This window comes from Stegodyphus dumicola, chromosome 2 (genome assembly GCF_044657685.1).
Source record: "Stegodyphus dumicola isolate Sdum_Otavi_A_Nest chromosome 2, ASM4465768v1".
Taxonomy (NCBI): domain Eukaryota; kingdom Metazoa; phylum Arthropoda; class Arachnida; order Araneae; family Eresidae; genus Stegodyphus; species Stegodyphus dumicola.
Genome location: NC_140769.1, coordinates 124,718,346 through 124,741,355, shown reverse-complemented (window position 1 = coordinate 124,741,355; position 23,010 = coordinate 124,718,346). Strand labels below are relative to the sequence as shown.

Here is a 23,010-nt window from a genome sequence, read left to right as displayed (position 1 = left end):
TATAGAGTCTCAGTTGTCCTAGATTATCGGTGATCGCGGTCTGGGCACACCTAGGGTTCGCCGTTTGATTTTAGGCAAGATTTCAAGGTAAAAATTTTAAATTAATATAGAATAAGGAGATTAGCATACCGCCAAAAAATAACATCGAATTTTTTCTTTCAAACAATTATTTTTATACCCTAAAAAAATCTGGCAGATTTCTTTGAAAAATGAGGGTCTTAAAAAACTAAACATGGCTAAAATATACAGACTGGTTTGTGTTGAGCTGCAATCTACTATAAATACAAAAGTTTCAGAGTAACCTATAGTAACCTATAAATCCTTTTTCATTCAATTTTTCTGTGCATACAGAAGGAGTCCAGACCGGACACACTGTGCTGCAAAGGGTTAAAAGTGCATAAATCTACTTCATATTCTAAAATAAATTTAAAAAGTCAAAATTTTCATTTAACTTTGTTAATTCCTGTTTCATATTTGAAGATTTTATTCTTTTATCATGCATCCAATTTGATATTCAAAAGCGAAAAGTTCTTATAATGAAATAATATGCGCGTGCTGAATTTAAAATGCGTTGAAATCTAAAACCACTGAAATGCCCTCAACATAAAACCACGGAAATGTGACCTAGTGGTGTAGGAAATCAAAATTAAAAATGAAGTTTTTACTTTACCTTATTTAAAAAGATTATAAGGTATTTCTCCCACTTTCCTAGCCTGCCTTCATGGTATAGTGGTTCTGCACCTGGGCCGGTATTCCAGATGTCCGTGGTTCGATTCCCGGCGAAGGTGGTTGCTTTTTTTTTATCTTTCTTGCCTCCAAAAATTCCGAATGTTTCTACAAGGTATTTTTTAAATTATAAACTCAAATGCTGTAGGCAATACCAGTAATACCTGGCTGTATTGATGTGCATAATGCGGTTGTTAAATAACGTTAAAAATCTGACGTGTACGCCACAGGACTTCCTTGTATGGAATATTAAATTATACGAACATTTTAATGCATTTCATTTAAACCTTTTTCCAGGAATTCCATTAGACATATATTTCTCATTCAATTAATTCTACTCTCAGTTCGCAGCGAGGCAAAAATACATGAAATCTGAAATTACCTTTATTAAAAATTTAAAAATACAGAAAAACAACTAAATACAGTTAAAATAATCAAAAAACTTTTACCATTAAAATTAAAGTTTCTTCGCAAAAACAAGCAATTCGGCCAGCAGGCAACAAGGCATATTTGTCGGTGCACAAACCTGGAAGTTTAGCTTTTCGTCGCACTCGGCAAAAAGGCACTGAAGTTGCAGAAACTGCTAAGTTTGTAATGTAAACCATTATGGCTGCTATAGTATTCAAAAATTAGGCTCAGCCTCACTTAAACAACTTTTAGATTGTTGATACTTCTATAATGCAGATTTACTAAAGCCATAAAAAAACCTTAACCGGAAGATAAGAACAGCATAATTCAATCATTTTAAAGCAAAAAATGCGCCATTTATCAACATACAAGAATAAAAATGAGCTCACTGAGCCGAGTAACAGAGTGAGTATATGTATGTATATAATTATCGTGTTGAGTTATTGCATTCCTGCTATTCATATATATATATACCCAAAGTATATATATATATATATACTTTTGGTGCTGCCGATTGCAAAGAAAAACATATTATACACACTACATTATGCACAACTATATATTATAACAAACGAGTAGCCTCAAAACATGTAGTCCTATATATGAAATATCAATGTTTTGAGGCTACTCGTTTTTGACTTATACGAGATATATAGATAAATACAGAAGCCACGAAATAAACTCTTCTGAATCCATTTTATATCAGTTTTATAATTCGTTTGGCGAGAAAGAGTCCTTTATTCCATCCTCACGTATAGATGCCACGCCTAAACATCGTTAAATTGCATTCAACAGCCGTCGAAATGGTTATTTTGGTTGAAATATGATAACCGGAGTTTTTCGAGATTAAAATGCTTCCTTTACTTCGTACAATGAAATGAAAATACGTATAATTTAATATTAATAGCATGGGTAAAGGTGAAAATAGAGAAAGGTAGAGATATGAGAGGCATAAAAGTAGATTTACACAAAAGTAGAGGTGGACATGATAATATTTTTTTACGTACAGTAGAAATTACAAGAAAGAGTAATATTAGTTACAATAGCTCTTTATATAGTAAACTAAGACTAGAAGTTGAAGAACTAACAAAAGAGCAGAATATTGAAGAACACACAAAAATCTCGTAATATTTAAGTAAAATGTTATCTTGAATAAGCAAAAAATTATGGAAATGTCATAGGTGTTGCTTTTTCAGATCCGTTCTTACTTCGGCTCATTACCGTAATGCCTGTAACTAAGTTAGTATTTCTTCAAAATGTAACATCCACATAAAATTCCTGAAAAATCTTTAAAAATATGTGGACTTGAGCCTACAATTCCTTTTTTCACCTTGAATTCCTGCCTGAGGACAAAGTTTCAAAAACAAAAGTTATAATATTAGTTGCTGCAGTTGTTATACCGCTAAATGGAACGCTGACTGACTACAGGGATTATTTCCTAGCAACGGAAGAAAATATTTTAGCATCTCTCAAACTAAGCCCCTAATATGTAAACAAAGTCTGCAAGAAAAACTGGAATTATAAAGCAGTAGTGTTTAGTTATCATACATCACTGATGTGTTCTTTTATACACTATCGACTCCTAAAGACCTTTTTACAGAGAAAGCATATTATTAGGGAGAGTTCTGTACCTCGTTGAAAGTAATCTCTCCAACATTTTGGGGAAAATAAGATTAGAGTGTGAAGTGAAATGCTAAAATAAAAATTTAAGAACTTTATGAAAATATTATTTTTACTATTGCTGTATATAAAAGCTTGGATAAGGTACTACATATTAAATTACATAAATGTTTTTATGAGTTTATTTTCTGTAATATGATCCATATAAAGTCAGTGATTCTGTAGCTCTTCATTTAATACAAATAATGTTTGAAGGGTAGAGATATATAAATGTTAAAAATTTCACTTACTCTGAAAGATCCAAGTCTGTCAACAATGCACTCAAGTTTAGCGTCTCTTCCAACAGCAGCTGTGACGTTTCCAATTTCTGCTGCAAAAGCTGGTCCTGGTTCAGACCCTGAAAACACAAGTAAAATTAAACATTTCTGACTTATGCTTTGACAGTTGTCATTTTGTGGTGTTTAAATAAAAGTAATTACCGAATAACTCCAAATAAGAGATTACGATTATCTTATTTTATCTCATTAACTATGATCGATTATATTAACCACTTCACCGTTTCCCCCAAAAGAGACTCGCCGATTTGAAAATTATTGTCAGGCATTAGAAACCCATACTCTTCAGGATAAAATGTGGCCATGGATCCTTACCCTGACAGATACTTGCCACTTTGTGTTTTCCAACCACCCTGAATGCAGCGGCGAAAATGAAAAGAGGTGAGTAATGACTTAATTAGTCACATCCTTCCAAAGCTCATATGAGGGTTATATCAGGGTCGCATAAAGTTAAAACGACTTACAAAGACGGGATATAAGAATACACTTCCATTCCCTTACAACTAGTAATGCAATGAAACTATTTCTCATTTCAAAGCGTGCTTTTTGGGGGATCGTCTTTGTTAATGCTCAAATAAAAAAACTAGAGAACATAAAATATATTTTTTCTTTTTTTTAAAGAGACTAGGCGGTTTTCTAAATAGAGCTTTGGCACGTGACGGAAAGAGGGAAATCATATTTCTATGTCCAGTTTCAAATGCAATAAGTTTGTTTTTGGGAGGAAAAATAAGAAGCAAATATTTGAGTTGCGTAGAGAAGTGGTTAACTAATGTATAAATATTGAAATGTAATGAGTAAGAAGACATTAATTCATTTTTATCTAATGATCTAATCTAATGATTTGCAATTTAAGACTAAATATAGGGTTTTCGTAATTTAATCATCACATAAAAATGTTAAATTAAAACTCAATTTTCCGAAGAAAGCGGAAATATATAAAATATTTCTTTATTTTTATATTGATATACTCTTTTGTTCAAGAAATTTCGTTTTCTCCAGCTTCGATAGACCGGGCATATTTTGCGTAAAGAAGGAGCAGCTAGGCTAAGCGTTAGGGATGAAAAGATTTCCGCCATAGGAGATGCGCTTATGCGCAGTCCCAGTAAATTCATTCTCCGTGCAAGAAGCAAGCCAGCAAATAGGAAATTCCAGGTTGACTATTCAAAGGAACGGCTGAAATCTGCTGCCTATAAACTGCAAATTTGTCAAAATATCAAATCTAAGGGTCAGGTCGTTCGTAAGGTATTTTCTGTAGACACTAGTGACCGTATGAGTAATGAAGATAATCCTTACTGATAAAAATTATGTTCTTAATAAATGTCTTCAGAAAATCGTACCCTGTCAGCAGACTGTAAATTCGGGCTATTTACTTGATGAAGCATTCGTAGTGGATAGGCAGAAGGGGACGAATTTCATCTCACTCACCAGACGTCCCACTTCTTGACTCCTTTTTCTGGAGATACCTGAAGAACCAAGTTTACTTTGCAGAAATTTTTCAGCGTCGAAAAACTAAAAACTCGAGTCACCACAGAAACAAATACTGTGAGTCCACAAATGCTTAATAACGTTTGAAAGGAAAATCGAGAACAGACTTGATATTCTCCAAGCAATGAATGATGCGCATGTTGAATTGTATTAATATAAAATTCTTTGAAGTGCCTAATAAAATTCTACTAGACGTTTTCCCCTATATCTTATTTTGTAGTATCTAAAGCTTAACTTTATACGCTCAATAAATCATGGACACCCTGTATGTACTAAAGCATAAAAAGAAACACAGTGGTCGGACATTTTTTCTATCATCATTTTAACTCATATAAGGGTATTTATAAACTATCTCACGAGAAATTTTAAACTGGCAGTTCCTAATTTAAACTTAACACATATAGTAAGACGTATATGTTACGGCGAAACACTGAAATCTGGAGAATGTCGGCTTTCACCCGTGAACGTCAACATTCACATAGTCGATTGGTGTATGTCCGAAATATTTTCCAAATACTCTTATTTCTGACTCACACTGGTAAATGTCGACATTCACCATGTACTAATGGTGAATGTTGAACATATAAGAATATTATATTTTCTTCTCCGTAATTCATTCGCGAAAAAACGCACTTCAAACTTAAAATAAGAACTTAAGAACATAATAACTTAAAACACACAGTACGTTCAAAATGAGAAATGAAAATAATAGAAGTTAAAAGCTTACTAAATTATGTCATTCAAATCTTATTTATTGCAACAACTTAAACTATTATGACGCTTTGAATTCCACAAGAGGCAGCACTTCCTTTTACAGTGACAGCGTGCACATATATTCCTTTCTTTTCGACCTACACCAGAGCGTATCTGTGATAGTCGACATACACCGATGAGGGTCCGAATGTACATGAATGTAATGCAATATCCGATCTTTCACCGACGTATTTGGTGAATGTTGACCTTCTCCATGAAAGTCGACATTCTCCAGTTTCTGTCTTTCACGGTAACATATACATACATATAGTGAGTTATTTGGTACGTTGAATGATGTGATGCAGCAAATTACCATTAGGCTCAGATTCAAATTCTCATAAAGGCATAGAGGTTTATAAATGTAACGGCTACTTGAGGTCGTTAGGTCTCAACAAATTCCTCGGGCCCAAAGTTTCTTTGAGACACTAGTACTAGGAAAGAGGTTGTTAAATGCCGTTTTAATCATTTTCTGGAGTGTTGGCGATCAAAATTAGCATGAAGCTTGGTAAAAATCGTCGAGAATGTGTCCAACGCTTTTCGTCAATGACAAGCCATTGCTTTCTTACTCCTCAGCTTCGTAGACCTGATCTTATTTGGATTTATATAAATGATGAGCAACAGCAACAGCAATGTTTTGTTTTCTTATTTACAAATTTCTAATATGTTTAAATAAATTTCGATTAACTTTCTAACGGCTCATTATGTTAATATAACTATTTATTATGATTTAGATCTTTTTTGACACTTCTCCCTTCTGTTTCTCTACCATTATTCAAATCATTACAGCCAACCTTCACTTTAAATAACCTATGCAGTCTTTTATTACTAGATTTACTTTTTACTTGAATTTATCTATTACTTTTAAGTTATCTCGCCACAAATAGTTGGCTGACTTTGTCAAGCAAGGGGTGTTTTGATTTAATAAAAGGATTATTTATTTAATTAAGGCGTGATTCGAATTTGAGGAACTTTCGATTACCAAACTCAGCGATTTGAAAGCGGGAACTGGTTGCATCCCTCGAAATAAAATATTTTTATCTCCAGCCCAGCAAATTATTGCCATTTGAAAAAATATAAAATATTTCTCTTTAAATTTTAAGTTAACAAACTCGGCTGTTTGAAAGGAATTTTTTGCGTCTGCCGGAAATAAAAGGCTTATAGGTTCTATGTCCAGCGTGTTGTCATTCAGTTAAGCCTAAAATATTTAACTTTCCGATTTAATCTGAAGGGTTACTAAGCGATTTAAAAGCAATTAACACGGTTTGTAAGAATATTTTTCAGTTTTTTAAAGTAACTGATTTAAATAAAAATGCGTTTAGTTAAAGTCATGAGATGTCTCATCACGAATATTCAATATTATAATGAAATGACTCTAGCTGGACTCATTAAAATCATTATAATGTTTTTCGCTTTTGTGACACTTCTTTTCCGCGGGTGACTGCGCGACTGGCTAATTTTTATGAGTAATAAAGCTAATACACAACATTGTACGCTACCCCTAATAATCTATCGAGAATTCTAAAGATATGTTGTTTATAAATATTTATTCTTGAACTTTATACACGGCAAGTGCGAAGAAAGAGTCCTATATTAATTAACTTAAAAAGACAAAAACGATTTCATTAACAGAAGCGAGTCTAGGAGCATATTGACAACTTCAGTGCTCTCGCTAGAGCATAAAGAACCCTCTGGTATGACTTACAGTCAGTCAGAATCATTTCAGATTTCTTTTAATTAATTTATTTTTTAATTCTGTAACGGGATATTTGTTCTGTAGTATCATAATTGGTCGAATGCATCAGCTTTCAAGTCGTCATACCGCCACGACGGTTACCCAGTGTGCGTGACGAGAGGCATAACGATATTGCACTTGCGAAAAAATGAAAAGATAATGAAGAAAGAACTAGAACTGACTTCAGGAGTTGAACTCTCGCGTTGGATTGGGACAAGCAGTCAGCCACCGCTGACCACTACTCCGCCACAACACTTTTAAAGAATTTAATAGAAAGAAAATCATCATTAATTTATCTTGGAAAATAATATTACATTATTTTGTAAAGTAACTATAATTTGTTTTCAGCTTTAGCTGGCCATAAGTGCAAATACCGAATTTTCGAGGTCAGTTAAAGTAAAATATAATTTCCAAATACTCGTAAGCTTGCGTAAACGCTATTTGAATTTTAATTCATAATAATATATACCTATTATTATTTACGTCGCTGTTATCCGTTACATCTAAAAGTTAAGTACTGATTAGAATGATAACTGGTTTACTTTATTTCTCTTGAATAATAAAATGTACTATGTTAGAGAAGGTATATTTGATTTTATAACAGTTATTTTAATTTAGTTCACCTTTCCTATCTCTTCTTCAGATTTTAATTCCTTACTAGAATGAGGTTTTAGAATAGCGTTAAATGCAAATGAAAAGTAGAAAGCATTTAAGTTCCATTGACTTCAGGAGAGAGAGATACGGTTCCTGAATATCGAGCGTTTATCTTTCGGATAAGTCTTTGTAACGGTTACTACGCTCGGTCGTATTACTTGCCTTTTGATAGCTTCGCTGGATAATTTAATATTACGGCCCAACTAGTTTAGAATTCTGTTAGCATCGGCTAAATCCCTTTAGTTAGTCATTAGTTAGTTCTTATTTCTTACACTTTGAGTTCAAACCAAAGTGAAGGCTTTTTTGTATGCCCTGAGAAAGGGGCCAACTGTAAATATTTATTTTAAGCAAATAAAGGATAATTAACCCTTCTTGAGTTTACGTTTCTGTTCTTGGAGTTAGGCGATTATTCGTTTAGTAGTTCATTAGGTTCCTGAACACTTAGTTTAACAAGATAAAAGTGAAGAACCCTACAAAGATTACGAATATGTTCAGGAAAACGGAGATTTACAGTAACGGTACATATTTACAATTATTTTCCCCTTTGCTTTTAAATATTATATTTTGCATATGTAAACATTTTGCAACTTACACTATGCTTAAAAGGTTCAAAAAGGTAACTAACTATACGAAATTTTCTATCTTCCATACAGCAAGCATTATGATCCAGCAGAAATTGTCATAATATCAGAAAAATGCATAAATTTTTAAATACCTATCAAATCTTTTTAACGATGTGGCATTAACAAATATTATAACGTCTGATTAATTATATCATCGATTTTGTAAATTAAACTTAATCACTGCAATAAATCATATGCTAAATAAAAGAAATTTCCAAGTGACGCAATAGTATAATAAACAATATATAATTGCAATACGTTTTCTCTCATGGGAAACAGTTCAGCAAGTTTGTAGTATGCCCCTCTATCTTACCACATTCGGTGTTTGCTACGATATTTCACACAGCTGTTTCCTATTTAATAGCATCGTTACTCCATATAAATGACCTAATGTTTTATATATCACTTAACGCAAGAAAATAAGGATTATTTATAAACTACCTTATTTTTCTTTGGAATAAATTCACCAATGATGGATTGAACATTGTTCACTCATTAAAGCAAATCCCTATAAAAGGCAAGTTAAGGATTTGTTAGCTTAAAAAGGCGGCAGCCCACAGTGTCTATTAGTTTCGAAACGGCACTTAGCGTTGTTGAACTACTATAAATGTCCGTTTCCCTTTTCAGATTGTTGCCACCAAATATTATCCCCCCTGTATTATATTTAAAGAAATTAAATAATGAAGAATTTGCATGAATGTGTGTATGTTTCTCGCATTGCTAAATAACGACGTACATAGAGCTATAAAATTTTGAAAAACGTAAACATCCACCCGAACATCGGCACCTGGTTGCATGAATTTTGAATTTGTTTTATTACCTGTTTCATATTCTACAGAATCTTAACGAATATTTCATTAATAAGCGCAATGCTTTCAAAGCGAGCAATGGCATCACTGCTTTAAAAAAAAAAAAAAAAAAAAAAAAAAAAAAAAAAAACCTCAGCTCGCAAGATTTTGTATCGGAAATTCTAAAGATATGTTGTTTTTAAATATTTTGTTACACTGCAGTTGAAATTAATTATTTTATGTGGTTTAATTTCGTAAAACATGATATTTAATAAATGAAAACACACAAAACGCTAAGAAACGCACCTTCGGGGTGACATAAAATCTGAAAGCTCAAGATTTTTATACATATACATATATATATTTAACAAACATTATCTATTCGTAAAAAGCAAATTTAAAGTTAATAAATTTAAATAAAATTTAATGCAAACAAATAAATTATTAATTATTGTTGTGAACTAATCTACAATATTTTTAAATTCTGACCTAACTCTTCAATCACTTAATTCGTATTCTCAAGGGTAAAAGTCAAAACCAAAAGTAATACTGTAAAGATCGTGACTTGTAAAGATCATGACTTGTGAAGATCGTGACTTAAAGAGAACGTGAAATATAAATAATAGGACAAGAACTTGCATTTTACGGTGTGGCAACAAGAAGAGGATTCGAAAGATTTTTATATATATTTTGTTTTAGAGAGTTGAAGATTTTTAGTATTTTTGAATAGTTGTAAGAGTTTTAACTGCAGTAATTAAGAGTTTAAAATTTTGACAGTTTAGAACTGCAGTATTTATTTTTTTTGGTTCTGTTTTAAAATTTAAATAAAGGTATTTTGTTTATTCTAAAAAATTAGCTTTATTCTTCCTACAAGATTCAATATTCATTATATTGAAATAAGGAAAGGATTTTTACTGGCGCAGCCGGTAGGATCGGAGTTTCCCCGCATATAATTACGAACCAAAATAACTCAGGTGAGAGCTCAATTTACCTTGGAAACGTAAAATAGTTAATTAAGATTATGGAAAGTTAATTATTGTTTCCGTCATGGAATCTTAGTTTATTTACTTTTCAAAGTAATGAATACGCCAGTGTTCAAATGTAATTTACAAAGTAATGAATACGCCAGTGTTCAAATGTAATTTTCAAAGTAATGAATACGCCAGTGTTCAAATGTAATTTTCAAAGTAATGAATACGCCAGTGTTCAAATGTAATTTCGTTTGACTCGCCAGAGTAGGTGAACAACACATTAAGTATTGATTCTACTGATTGATTTTCGTGTCGAATAAAATTAAATTCATTGTGAATTATATTTAAATAGAAAAAGAAAAGAAAAAAAATAGCTTTTCATAAAACTAAGAGTCTATTGGCTGAATAAAATCGAGACATGGCTTTTATGGGACGTGGGAAAAAAGAGGATTTGCTGGCTTTAGCTGCTGAATTAGAAATTCAAGTAGATCCAAGTATGAAAATCGTGGCGATAAAAAATGAAATAATTCAAAGTGATACATATGATGAAGCATTTGCTAAAGAAGTGTTTTTAACGATTATTGAAGAGAGGAAAAGAAAAGAAGAGGAACAGCGAAGAAAGGAGAAAGAAGAGATTGAGGAACAGCGAAGAAAGGAAAAAGAAGAGATTGAGGAACAGCGAAGAAAGGAGAAAGAAGAGCTTGAGGAAAGGCGAAGGAAAGAAGAATTAGAAGCACAGCAGAAAAGAGAGCAAATGGAGTTTGAATTGAGGAAACTCGAAATTGAATCTCGTGTTCGACTAACACAAACTCCACCAACAAATGAAAATGGACATCATAATTTTGATTTAATTAAGCTTATTCCCAAATTCAATTTAAGACACGATGATATTGTGATTTATTTATCCTTATTTGAAAGACAAGCTAAAAGGACAAAGATTAATCCTAAAGATTGGGTTTCATGTTTATTGACTTTAATGCCATCTGAAATCATTCAATTAATTGGTAGGGAATCTGAAGAAAATTTTGAAGATTATGAGTACATTAAGGCCATTTTATTGAAGAGATTTAAATTAAATCCTGAAAGCTTTAGAAAAAAATTTGTGATGCACCAAAAGAGCGCTGAAAAATCATGGAGAGATTTTTGCTACGAAATTACAAGTTATTTTGAAGAATGGATCAATGGTCTTGAAATCACAAATTTTGCCGCGTTAAAAGACTTGATTATTACTGACCAAATTAAGAAAAGAGTACCCTATGAAGTAAGAGACCATCTTCTGGACGACTGGGCGAAATTCGTTTCTCCAACCAAATTAGCTGATAAACTTGACGAATATGACAGTGTTCGTAATATCTCAAAACAGAATGGTGGTAATCCATCAGCAGACAGAACTAATAAAAAATGGCAACCTCGTTCTCCACTTCCAGAAAGAGCTTTCAGAAATAAATCGCTGTACGCTGAAAACACGCCAAGAGTGTACCCATCCCGTAAGAGTGACGAACCACAAAAGACTAATTTCAAATTAACTTGCTATAATTGTGGAAAAGAAGGTCATACATCTAAGTTATGTACCAAAAATCGGATACCAAGAAGTGCTTCTGCAACAGCACAAAACAACTTAATACAAACACAAGCACCCCTAGCAGAAAAAGAAAAACCAGAAGTGCTAACTGCCAAGATCTCTATTCCTGTCTCAAAATCAGTAGACGTATCTAGAAACATAGATGAATTAAAACTGGTCAAAGTTAAATGTGGAGATATTATTCTAAATGGAATCGTAGACACGGGAGCACAAATTTCAGTAGTCCGTGAGAATTTGGTTGACAACATACCTTGCGAAGGAGAAAGTAAAATAGAGATATCTTCTGCTTTTGGTGAAAACGAAATTACTCCACTAAAGATTTTCCAGATGAAAATTGACGATGATTTTCACGGTAGAGTGTCCATTACGTGTGCTGTTTCAAAAAAGCTAGTTACCGACTTGCTATTGAGTTCTTCAGCTTATGAAACATTCTGTGGAAATATCGAACTGTGGAACTGTGATCGTCATTGGGATGCATCCCCCTTAGAGTACAAAGAGACAGATGATAAACCCTCACCAGTTGAAGACATTACTACAAATTTGGCTGTTGTTAATCAGATTTCCCAAGAAAACATAGAGTCTCTGAAAACAACGAACAAGGTAAGACTAGAATTCAAGACACGTCAAGAACAAGACGAAACTCTGAAAAAATGCTTTGAATGGGCAAATAAAAATCAAAATTCATATACTTTCGATGATGGCATATTACTTCATTCCGAATATATCTGTGGTGAAAACATTAAGCAAGTTGTATTACCTTTAGAAAAAAGAAGGGAAGTCCTAAGAATGGCACATGAAATCCCTCTTGCCGGCCACCTCGGTGAGAAAAAGACAATTCAACGAATCAAGTACTCATTCTTTTGGCCTACTATTAAGCAAGATGTTAAAAAATTCTGTGAAAGTTGTAAAGAATGCCAATTGAGGAGAACAGTTACGTACAAAGATCGAATCCCAATTCAACCTATTGTTAGGCCGGAAACACCCTTTGAAGTATGGAGCGTGGATTGTATCGGGCCATTAGAACCTCCATCCAGGAGAGGTCATCGGTTTGTGATATGTGCAGTTGACCTATGCACCAGATGGGCAGAAGCCACCCCCGTCAAAGACATAAGTGCGAAAACAACATGCAACGTTTTGATGAGGTTTTTTACTCAAACTGGATTTCCAAAAGTGATTTGTTCCGACCAGGGAACTAATTTCACAGCCAAACTCACCCGAGCCTTTGAGAACTTACTTGGTGTGTCTCCACGATTCTCCACTCCAGGACACCCCGAGAGTATGGGTGCTGTCGAGCGTTGGAATAGAACCTTAAAAGAGATGATGAACAAAAATATCCAAGAACATGGCAGAAACTGGGATTTGAATCTTCCCTATCTCCTGTTTGCCTACAGAGAAGTGCCACATAGCACCACTGGTTTGTCTCCCTTCCAGATGGTATATGGAAGAATACCACCAGGACCATTATCTTTGCTGAAAGAAATATGGACAGGTGAACGTAGCATTCCAGTTACAGCTTCCCGTTCAATTGAAAATTATCTACAAGACCTTTTAGAAAAATTAAGAAAAGCTCATGACATTGCATCAGCAAATTCCAAAATATCTCAAGAAGAGTACACTTCAAGATACAATTTACGTTCTCAAGAAAAGACTTTCAATGTTGGGGACAAAGTCCTCGTGTTAATGCCATCATCATCACATAAATTGCTCAACACGTGGCAAGGACCAGCTACCGTGATCAAACTTACCAGGCCACACTCTGCCAAAATCGAAATGGAAAACGGAAGTATTAGGGAACTCCATATAAATAAGTTAAGGCCATATATTGCTCGTGTAGATCACGTTGGTATCATTTTTGACCAAGATGAAGAGTTTGGAGATATCCACTATGCACCAGCAGATCTTATGAATAAATCTGCTGATGATATCTGGACCCATTTACAAAATTCGAAAGGTGACTTAAAATATTACCAACGGGAAGGACTATTTAAAGTACTAAAATCTTATGTAGATGTTTTCAGTAGCAAACCTGGTCAAGCCAATGTTGATGGTCATGACATCAAGGTTACAGAAGGATGTAATCCGAAAAGATTGAGGCCCTACCGTGTTCCTGTTTCACTTCAAGAGGAAGTCGATCGTCAAGTTAAAGAACTGTTAGAATGGGATCTTATAGAACCCAGTGACAGTAACTGGGCACATCCTATAGTATGTGTTGCAAAAAAGAATGGCGGCGTTAGACTGTGCATAGACTTCAGGCTTTTAAATAGCTTCACAATTCCGGACGCCTATCCGATGAAGATTGCTAAAGATTTACTATTCGAAATAGGGAAAGCCAAATTCATAACAGTTCTCGATTTAACCAAGGGATATTGGCAAATTCCTATGAAAGAAGAAGCTAAACCCTACACAGCATTTATCACTCATTCCGGCCATTACCAATGGAAAGTTCTCCCTTTCGGTTTGAAAAATGCTGGAAGTACCTTCCAAAAATCGATGGATAAGGTGCTTGCAAACCATAAGAACTACTGCCGTTCATATATTGATGATGTGGCAATATTTTCTGAAACATGGGATGGCCACCTCTATCACATCGACCAAGTGTTTCAGACACTGAGAAGCGCAGGTCTAACCGCAAATCTAGAAAAGTGTGATTTCGGAAAGAGCCACGTGAAGTTTCTAGGACATGTAATAGGTTCTGGCACTCACTCTCCAGATCCTGAGAAAGTAGAAGTCATCAGAAATCTGTCTAAGCCTACCACTAAAAAAGAAGTCAGGAGTCTTTTAGGGCTAGCAAGCTACTATAGGGATTATATCCCAAATTTTTCTGAGATTGTTTTACCTCTAACAAACCTTACAAAGAAGAGTGTTCCAAATAATATTCCATGGGACTCTGAAAAAGAAGCAGCTTTTAACAAACTTAAAGAAGAGTTGATTAAAATGCCATCTCTGCATACTCCGGACATCAGCAAGCCCTTTCAACTCTATACGGATGCATCTGCTTTCGCAATTGGAGCGTGTTTAGCTCAAAACGACGAACATGGCAAAGAAATGCCCATAGCATTTTTCAGCAAGAAATTAACGCCCTGTCAACAACGATGGTCAACCATCGAACGAGAAGCATTTTGTGTCATCGAAGCCTTGAAAAAATTTGACACATGGATTTTCGGTGCCAAAGTGCAGATTGTGTCTGATCACAATCCCCTCACCTACTTGACCCAAAGCGCCCCTCATGGTGCTAAACTGTCTCGTTGGGCCTTAGCGTTACAACGGTATAACATGACTGTGACATACCGCAAAGGAAGTTCACATGGGAATGCTGATGCTTTGTCAAGGTTAGCTGTTAACTCTTTCTCTCTCAATGAACTCTGAGCAACATTGTCTCTACGGTGACGAATGTGCTTCTTGTGGGGAGACTTGTAAAGATCGTGACTTGTAAAGATCATGACTTGTGAAGATCGTGACTTAAAGAGAACGTGAAATATAAATAATAGGACAAGAACTTGCATTTTACGGTGTGGCAACAAGAAGAGGATTCGAAAGATTTTTATATATATTTTGTTTTAGAGAGTTGAAGATTTTTAGTATTTTTGAATAGTTGTAAGAGTTTTAACTGCAGTAATTAAGAGTTTAAAATTTTGACAGTTTAGAACTGCAGTATTTATTTTTTTTGGTTCTGTTTTAAAATTTAAATAAAGGTATTTTGTTTATTCTAAAAAATTAGCTTTATTCTTCCTACAAGATTCAATATTCATTATATTGAAATAAGGAAAGGATTTTTACTAATACCAAATGTGGTGAATTACTAAAAATAAATTTAAACAAGTGGAATTTTGAAAAATTAGCAATTAAAAAACTAGAATTAAAATTTAAAAATTAATAATTAAGAGTAAAAAACCAAATTTTTAGAAAACCAAATTAATTTAGATAATCTTTCCTACAGAATCTTCACCGCAACAAATTTATAACGATTATACGATTTATAACGACTATACGAATTTATAACGATTACATTAATTTATAATTATTTATACTCTTGCCTACATGGATGACGAAACACAAATTGAATGATTGAAGATTTAGGTTTGGAGGCAACTTCCCCTTGATAAGTCTATCTCCTGCCTGCTCAACCATCATTCACTTATGCATTTTTATAAATAAATTTTTTAGGATTAAATAATTTTGGAATTTTATATTTATTCATGGATTTTTATACTTGCCCTTCATTTATCTGTGCTCTCAGAATTTAAATGATATTGTAGATTAGTTCGCAACAATAATTAATCATTTATTTGTTTGCATTAAATTTCATTTAAAATTATTAACTTTAAATTTGCTTTTTACGAATAAAGAATGTTTGTTAAATTCAAATTTCATTCCTTGCAGCAATGGAGAATGAGAATTATTTAAAATTAAATTTAACTTTATTCTTTTGAAGCAATATATATATATATACTTATATTTGTTATTTGTAATGTAAATGATGATGAATATCACTGAAAACATAACATGTATGAAAGGCATATCTCCTTAACTTTCAAAGCTGTACCCTTATTTTCCTAGCTTAAATATTCCTTATGTTATATTTAAATGAAATGATGAATAACCTTTGTCTAAAATCCTCGTAAAAATTTTCTGCTGCAGGTACTTTTGCAAATCATAAAACTGCACTTTTATGCATGGAACTAAATATTACCGAAATAACCGTATTTAAAGTTGAAAATTTAATTGTGCACAGTTCTGAATTACTTATAACGGAAAAGAATCGTTTAATTCCATGCATAGTATGTTATAAATCATTTTAGGTCTATGATTGCTCCTAGAAATCTTCTTTTATATAAATGTATGATATAGACATAAAAGTAGCAAAACGTGATCAACAACACCATTTATTTATATCGAAAATAAATGATATGACAATTTACGTTCTGATGCAGCTGTACCGGAAAGTAGTAAACAGACCTGGCAGTTGAAATGGCTCTCCTAATTCATTTGTTCTGTGCCGATTCATAAGGTAAAAGGCATGAGTCACATATTTTATTAGTGCTTAAATATTTGATACCAAAATTGTAATGCAAAGGATTTTACATCAAACAGAAATGTTTTTTGAGAAAGGAATGATTGTTGTGTGATTTTGTTTATTGACTTCCAAGACTCAAACCTGCTGATTATTTTGCCTACAGCCATTTTTCTGTGTACGGAATTTAAGATTGTGTCCATAATTCTCTTTGTTGCTTGAATCTCAATAAATATCTGTATTCCAGTTTAAAACTTCAGTATTATATTCAGAGTCATTACTAATAAATAAATGTATTTAGGATGAATTTACTAAAATAACATAACTCATAAATGTTTCCAAATGGTGCTTTCCAGTGGCTAAGGGTTTAATGTTATTGAATGCTTTGGTTCTAATTCAACCAATAGTAACACCATGAACGATTTTTCACAATGTTGAACATCGAGTTCATTGAGATTGTTATAAATACCCCAATGAATAATAATTAGCATTTTAAATATATAATGATAATAACCAATAAAATTAACATTTTATATTTTGCAGGATTATACTTAAGGGTGGATGCAAAGATGTGGAAGTAACGTTTGTGAAAATAAAGTTGGCATAGAGTGAAACAATTGCCGTTGTATGCTACGTTTCAATTATACTATGTATTCTATAATAATTAAGTGGATGGAAGTAAACACTTATTTAAAAGTAAATTTTTTTCACGATTAATAGCGAGTTTTGATTATGTTACTTATCTTTAAAAAAACTTCATAGCAACTAAAGAGAATTGACCGTATGTCAGGTAAAATCAATTACTTCGCACAAGAATTTAATGCACTGGAAATGCATGTGAACAGAAACTGCAGGTTTTTCGTCAACCAAGGAACAGAAAACAGAACTTAGTCAACTGCTAATATGTCAGGAGATTTCTATAAATAATATAGCATCTTCGTCTGTGATAAAAGTAATCGTCTTGTAAATTAATTAAAACGTTAAAATTTTCGTTGGCAGTGCATGTTGATTTCAAATACTGTATTTTAAATAGTATAATGTTTATGGTAATATTTTCCTTTGGGCATAAATAGGGATAAAAAGAAAGTTTCCTTTCCCCCCTCTGATCTTAAGATGAGAATGTCCAGTGTATGAATGAAGCCTTCCACTTCCACAATTCATTTCCAAGTCCTACGTTTGTCAGCTACTTGCATACTCCTTCATTTAAATAGCTTACAATTATTATCATAGTGAAATCAATGTAAACAAGAAACCAAATATCATGTTAGGAGGATGACCTATGAATGATTATTTTCTTTAGTTTTTGTATTAACAGCAACAAGATTGTTCAACAACTGCTTAAGCTTGATTTAGGAATGAAATTAAAATTAATCGTAGTATCTCATGTAATTAAAATTAATCGTAGTGTCAATGTTGTCTACTAAATAAATATTCAGATTTGAAAATCTTTGGAAAGATAATTCTTCTTTCCAACTTCAGGAGAAGACCTTATGAGTCCTTAGTGGCCAGTGTTTGCCGTCAGTCTGCTTCGTTGCTTAACGCTCACTACTTTCGGCCGTATTGTACGTGCCTGCTGATATTCGCCGGTTAATTTAATTAAAGGACAACTACGTTAGATAGTTTTGTACAGCTTCGGCTAAGTTCAGTTTAGTCTAGCATTAGAATAGTATTTTTATTTTCTTATTTTAAAAGCCCAAGTGGAGGTTCTTCTGTAAGCCCAAGAAAGGGGCCATTTTTGTTCTTAGTTTGAGATAATAAAGGGTGAGTTTAATCCTCGCCTGGACTTTTCATTTACACATTCGAACTTAGCGATAAGTCGCTACATAGCTCAAAAAGTTTTCTGCTAAGCTAAGCATAGACAAAGTAGTTAGAAACATTAGAACATGAACAACATCAAGAAGAAGCATTGTCTCTTCCCATGCTCAGTACTGCATATGAGCTGTTACTATCTTTACTGCAGATGGCACTGAAGGTGTGGTGTATAACCGAAGCATGCAAATAAAGAAAAATGCACAAAACAAAATTCATAACATGCCCCTTACATGGCACATGGCATCATACATGACACATACATCACATGTAATAGACTTGAGATACCAGCTGCGAAACATTAACTCACGTTCCCTTTATAGACACTTGCAAAATCTGGTCGAGCAGCCAGTTATTAAAAGACGATATTCTTTACTGAAATTTTAAATATATTAAATTGATGAAAAAGTCTATATCGATGTCTTCGTAAAGCCTGTAATATCAGCGAAACAGATATGGTATTCATATAAATCTCAAAAACTGCAAAAGGTAAATTGCCTTCTGCTGTGCAGTTCTCATTTTCTCAAAAATGTGTCTTTCGCAGATTCAGTGTGGCAGTATCATCTTTTTTTAGCGACATTTTAAACCGGATAATTTCTTTTTAGACTTAATGCACATCATTTTGAATATATAATAAAACACGTGGCTAAAAGGTACATAATTTGATTATCTGAAATATAATTTATTGTTTTGAATGTCTCTGAATAATAACCAAAATCCTATTTTAATTTTGATATTTATTGCATATTTAGCCATACTGTTTATCTTAAATATTTTTAATTAAATGGCAAGGATTTATTGAAAAGTATTCCTTACACGTTTCTTTAATTACAAATCCGAATCCGGGCCAAACCGTCTGCAGACGTTGAAATCTACTTATACCAAACTTGGTGATCACTTTATTTTGGAGGCACCTAATATGTGGGCCACTATTGCCTCCCATGAGGGGACGGACAAGTAAAACCATGCCTTCTCGGGAAATCGAACCCAGACCGTTTGGTTTAGCAATCGGCTACCCTAACCGCTATATCGTCCAGGCAGCTTATAAACACACAATGAATGTAATAAAATAATAATTAAATATGCAGTCCAGGAATAAAGAGAAAATGCATTTCTAACTAGGCGATTACTTATACTCAAATACTCTTTAAATACGCATTACTTATATTTCAATGTGTGTGTATGAGAAAGAAGAGCAATGAAGCAAATTGTATAGATAAAACTCCTTAGAGACTTTATAAATACCTCTATACTATTCTACAATAAATTTGTTTATCTAGAGAAGTTATTAAATTAATTCACACATGTTTCCCTGTGGTAACGTTCAATTTTGTTAAGCATTGGAGAGTAGACTGATTATATTGTAAAATGTAGATTGATTATGTTTTTTTGAAGCAGGAGGCGTGAAACATATGCAGTGACCTCGCCATTATTCGAACTCTGGAACTCTCGAATACAAGTCGGGTATGTCTCCAATTACACCATGAATGCAAGCGCAAAGGAAGGAGAAAATACCTCACAAAACTACACCACGAGTATTATTGGATAAATAAAATATATTCCTTAAAAGCGTTTTGTAATTAATTTCTGAAGTATGATAAGATCGATTGTAGAACAAAGGCTGTTAATTAAGTTATAATGCACAGCTGAAATCATAAGCACATTTCTTTTAAAATGTAAAAAATGTATCACCTGCTTAAAAATTAGTGTTTAAAAGTTTCAAGTTTTAACTGAAATTCTTGGATTTGTTATGCTTACTCTTTTAAAATTTTAAAATAAAATCTTTAGTCAGGATCAGATCACCAAATTTCTCATGGCCAAGAGGCCATGCGCGTGTTGGGTATCTTAAACATGACATCATGACTTTATCCACTATTGTCTCACTTTCCACGAAGCAAACTTCGGAAGCTAAACCTAGGGTGTCCTACACTTCATTCTCTACTGCATTTTATGTTCTTTTAAGACTCTGTTCGCTTACAAATATACATGCCTTTTCCGGGATCCCAGGCCAAGCCCAATCTTTATTTGTATATTGCACGTAATTATCTTCTTTTAAGACGCTGTTCTTTTACAAATATTCTTGACTTTTCCGGTATTCTAGTCTATGGCAAGCTTTATTTATGTATTACACGTAATTATGTTCTTTTAAAATGCTGTTCTCTTACAAATATCCATGCCTTTTCCGGGATCCCAGTCCAAGCCCAATCATTATTTGTATATTACTTGCAGTTATAAAGCCATTTATGATTCCTTTTCTAAACTGTAAATATGAAAACAAATTAGCGTAGTCTAGTTTATCTTAGTTGTTTCCAAAGGAAAAGAAGAAATTATAATAATAATAGTAATGCATAGTGTTAACTGAAATTACCTTTTTATTAAAACTGATTTCAGCTTACTGAATTTTTTATTCTGTTTATTATTACTAAACAGAGGAACATTTGAAAACTGTCAATGTAATTCATTTTACATGTCAGAAATTACAAAAAACTATCTCTAAACATTTACATCCTCTCGATTGCGCTGCTTTGAGTACTTTGTAAGGTGTTTCTCCTGCCTTCTTAGTCAGTCTTCGTAGTGGATGGTCTGCATGCTGGGAGCGTATTCCAGAGGTCCGTGGTTCGATTCCCGGCGAGGGCGATGCTCATTTTTCACATCTCCTGCTTCCAAAAAATCCCTAATGTTTCTACGACTTAATTGATGAACATAAACAAATAATTGAAGAATTATCCCTAAAAAAATATTTGCATGATTACTCCATATTTCCAAAATATTTACTTCATTTTGACTCTGTATACGATAAGTGGTTATGTTGTTAGAAATTCTTCTGTTTTGAGTCATTTCCTGTATTTATTGCTGTCTAGTAGTCTTTCTTCTTCTTTTTCCCTTATCTTATTTTTGCATTTGTTTGCTCAGTGTCTTTTATATTTAAATATAACCTCTTAAACCTGGTATAATCTTTATGGAACGATGCAGTTAATCAACATTATATAAACAGAGTAAAATTAATTACATTAGAGTACATAAAGCACGCATTCTGTAATTTAGTATATTTATATACTCTCACTTGATATATATATCATACGGACACATATGCAACTTATAATATTTATTAGTAAACTATCTCAAACATTTCTCTCAATTACTCAGCAAAAAACAGGAAACTTGCTTTCCAAAATCAAGATGAAACTTTTCTCGCACAAAAGTGCTTTTTCCCGCAAACCACTATACCTCTGAATTCTTTCCATACATGTGATCTTCGGTGCGGAGCTTGATAATGAATCCCTTATCGATTTTGGTACTCCCCAGACGAAGTGGGGGATCTGTGCCATAGATATAAGGATTAAGAATGGGATCAAGCGTCCTTGACTTTTTAGATCCTCCCAGGGCTGTATAAAAAGAAATATCTCTCGTAAATTGAGACAGCATTAAGGGAACCATGTATCATGTCATACGGTTGACGTTAAGGATAATATTAGTGCGTGTTTATTTGTGTAAATGACGTAATTTATTCATTCCCCGTACAACCACTTGTTACTAACTTAGAAAAATGCTCTTTAATGAAGAAGGTACCTAAATCCTACCCGTTTTTCATTCAAGTAGCAGTAATTTAACCATTAATCCATCTATGTAGCTAAATATATGGGTGGTAAAAATATATGTATAACACAAGTAAATAAAGGTGGATTACCATTATTTGTTTAAGGTGCGAAATCATTCCATGCATTATTTGCTTTAATGTGTAAATATATCCCTTACCATCCACTATTTGCTTTATAAATATATTTCTTACCAACAAATCGCGCAGTCTTTGCTGTGATGAATTTGTTGATCTGACGCAGATCATGTTCAAATCAGAAAGCTTAATCAAAGCAACAACATAGCATTGAAGCAAATAATGGCGAATTCCAATAAATACGATTACAAATTTATTCATAGATGTAAAACAGATGTGAAACTGTAGTGTTTCTGAGTAGATACAAGCGATTTAAAAACCATTTCTTAGTTTTTATATATCGTCTTTTGTTGTGAAATTAAGTTTCAGTTTTCATATCGGATGCAGACAATTTTAAACAAATTAAAACAAATTTATAAACGAAGAAAGTCAGTATTAAAGCCAAAGACTGTTGTGACTAATCCTCCTGATTTGAATAAATTCTAAATCGGGATTACAAATTCATTGTAGCCAAGAGAGAAGGGGTTTCGTCTGTCGTTTGCCAAGATTTTGGGTTCATTATTATTTGTGGGGCAATGGAACAGTATGACTTTTACGTTAAACACAAGTCAAGTTTGATGTCAAAGGTTTTAGTGTTGAACACACTGTAAACACCCTAGGAAATATATTCAAAAGTCTCATGAGATTTCTTCCCTATCACCCGTACCTTGAAAGAAATTTTAAGTAGATAATCAATAAGTACCACATTGAGTTAAACACACTTTACATATTCAAACATCCACACAGTCTCCGGCCTCTAAATCAACGACCTGGCTGTCGGCATAGCTTATTAAAATACTG

The 23,010-nt window shown here is 33.2% G+C and overlaps 1 protein-coding gene across 2 annotated transcripts in view; it reads right to left on the bottom strand.

Moving 5' to 3' along the window:
- The window catches only part of LOC118193323 (lachesin-like), a 521,719-nt gene that overhangs the window by 267,526 nt on the left and 231,183 nt on the right, over window positions 1–23,010 (bottom strand). For both annotated transcript variants that reach the window (XM_085811101.1, XM_085811102.1), the window contains one exon: window positions 3,045–3,151. In XM_085811101.1, coding sequence (XP_085667227.1) covers window positions 3,045–3,151 — 107 coding nt within the window. The remainder of the gene's footprint in view (window positions 1–3,044; window positions 3,152–23,010) is intronic.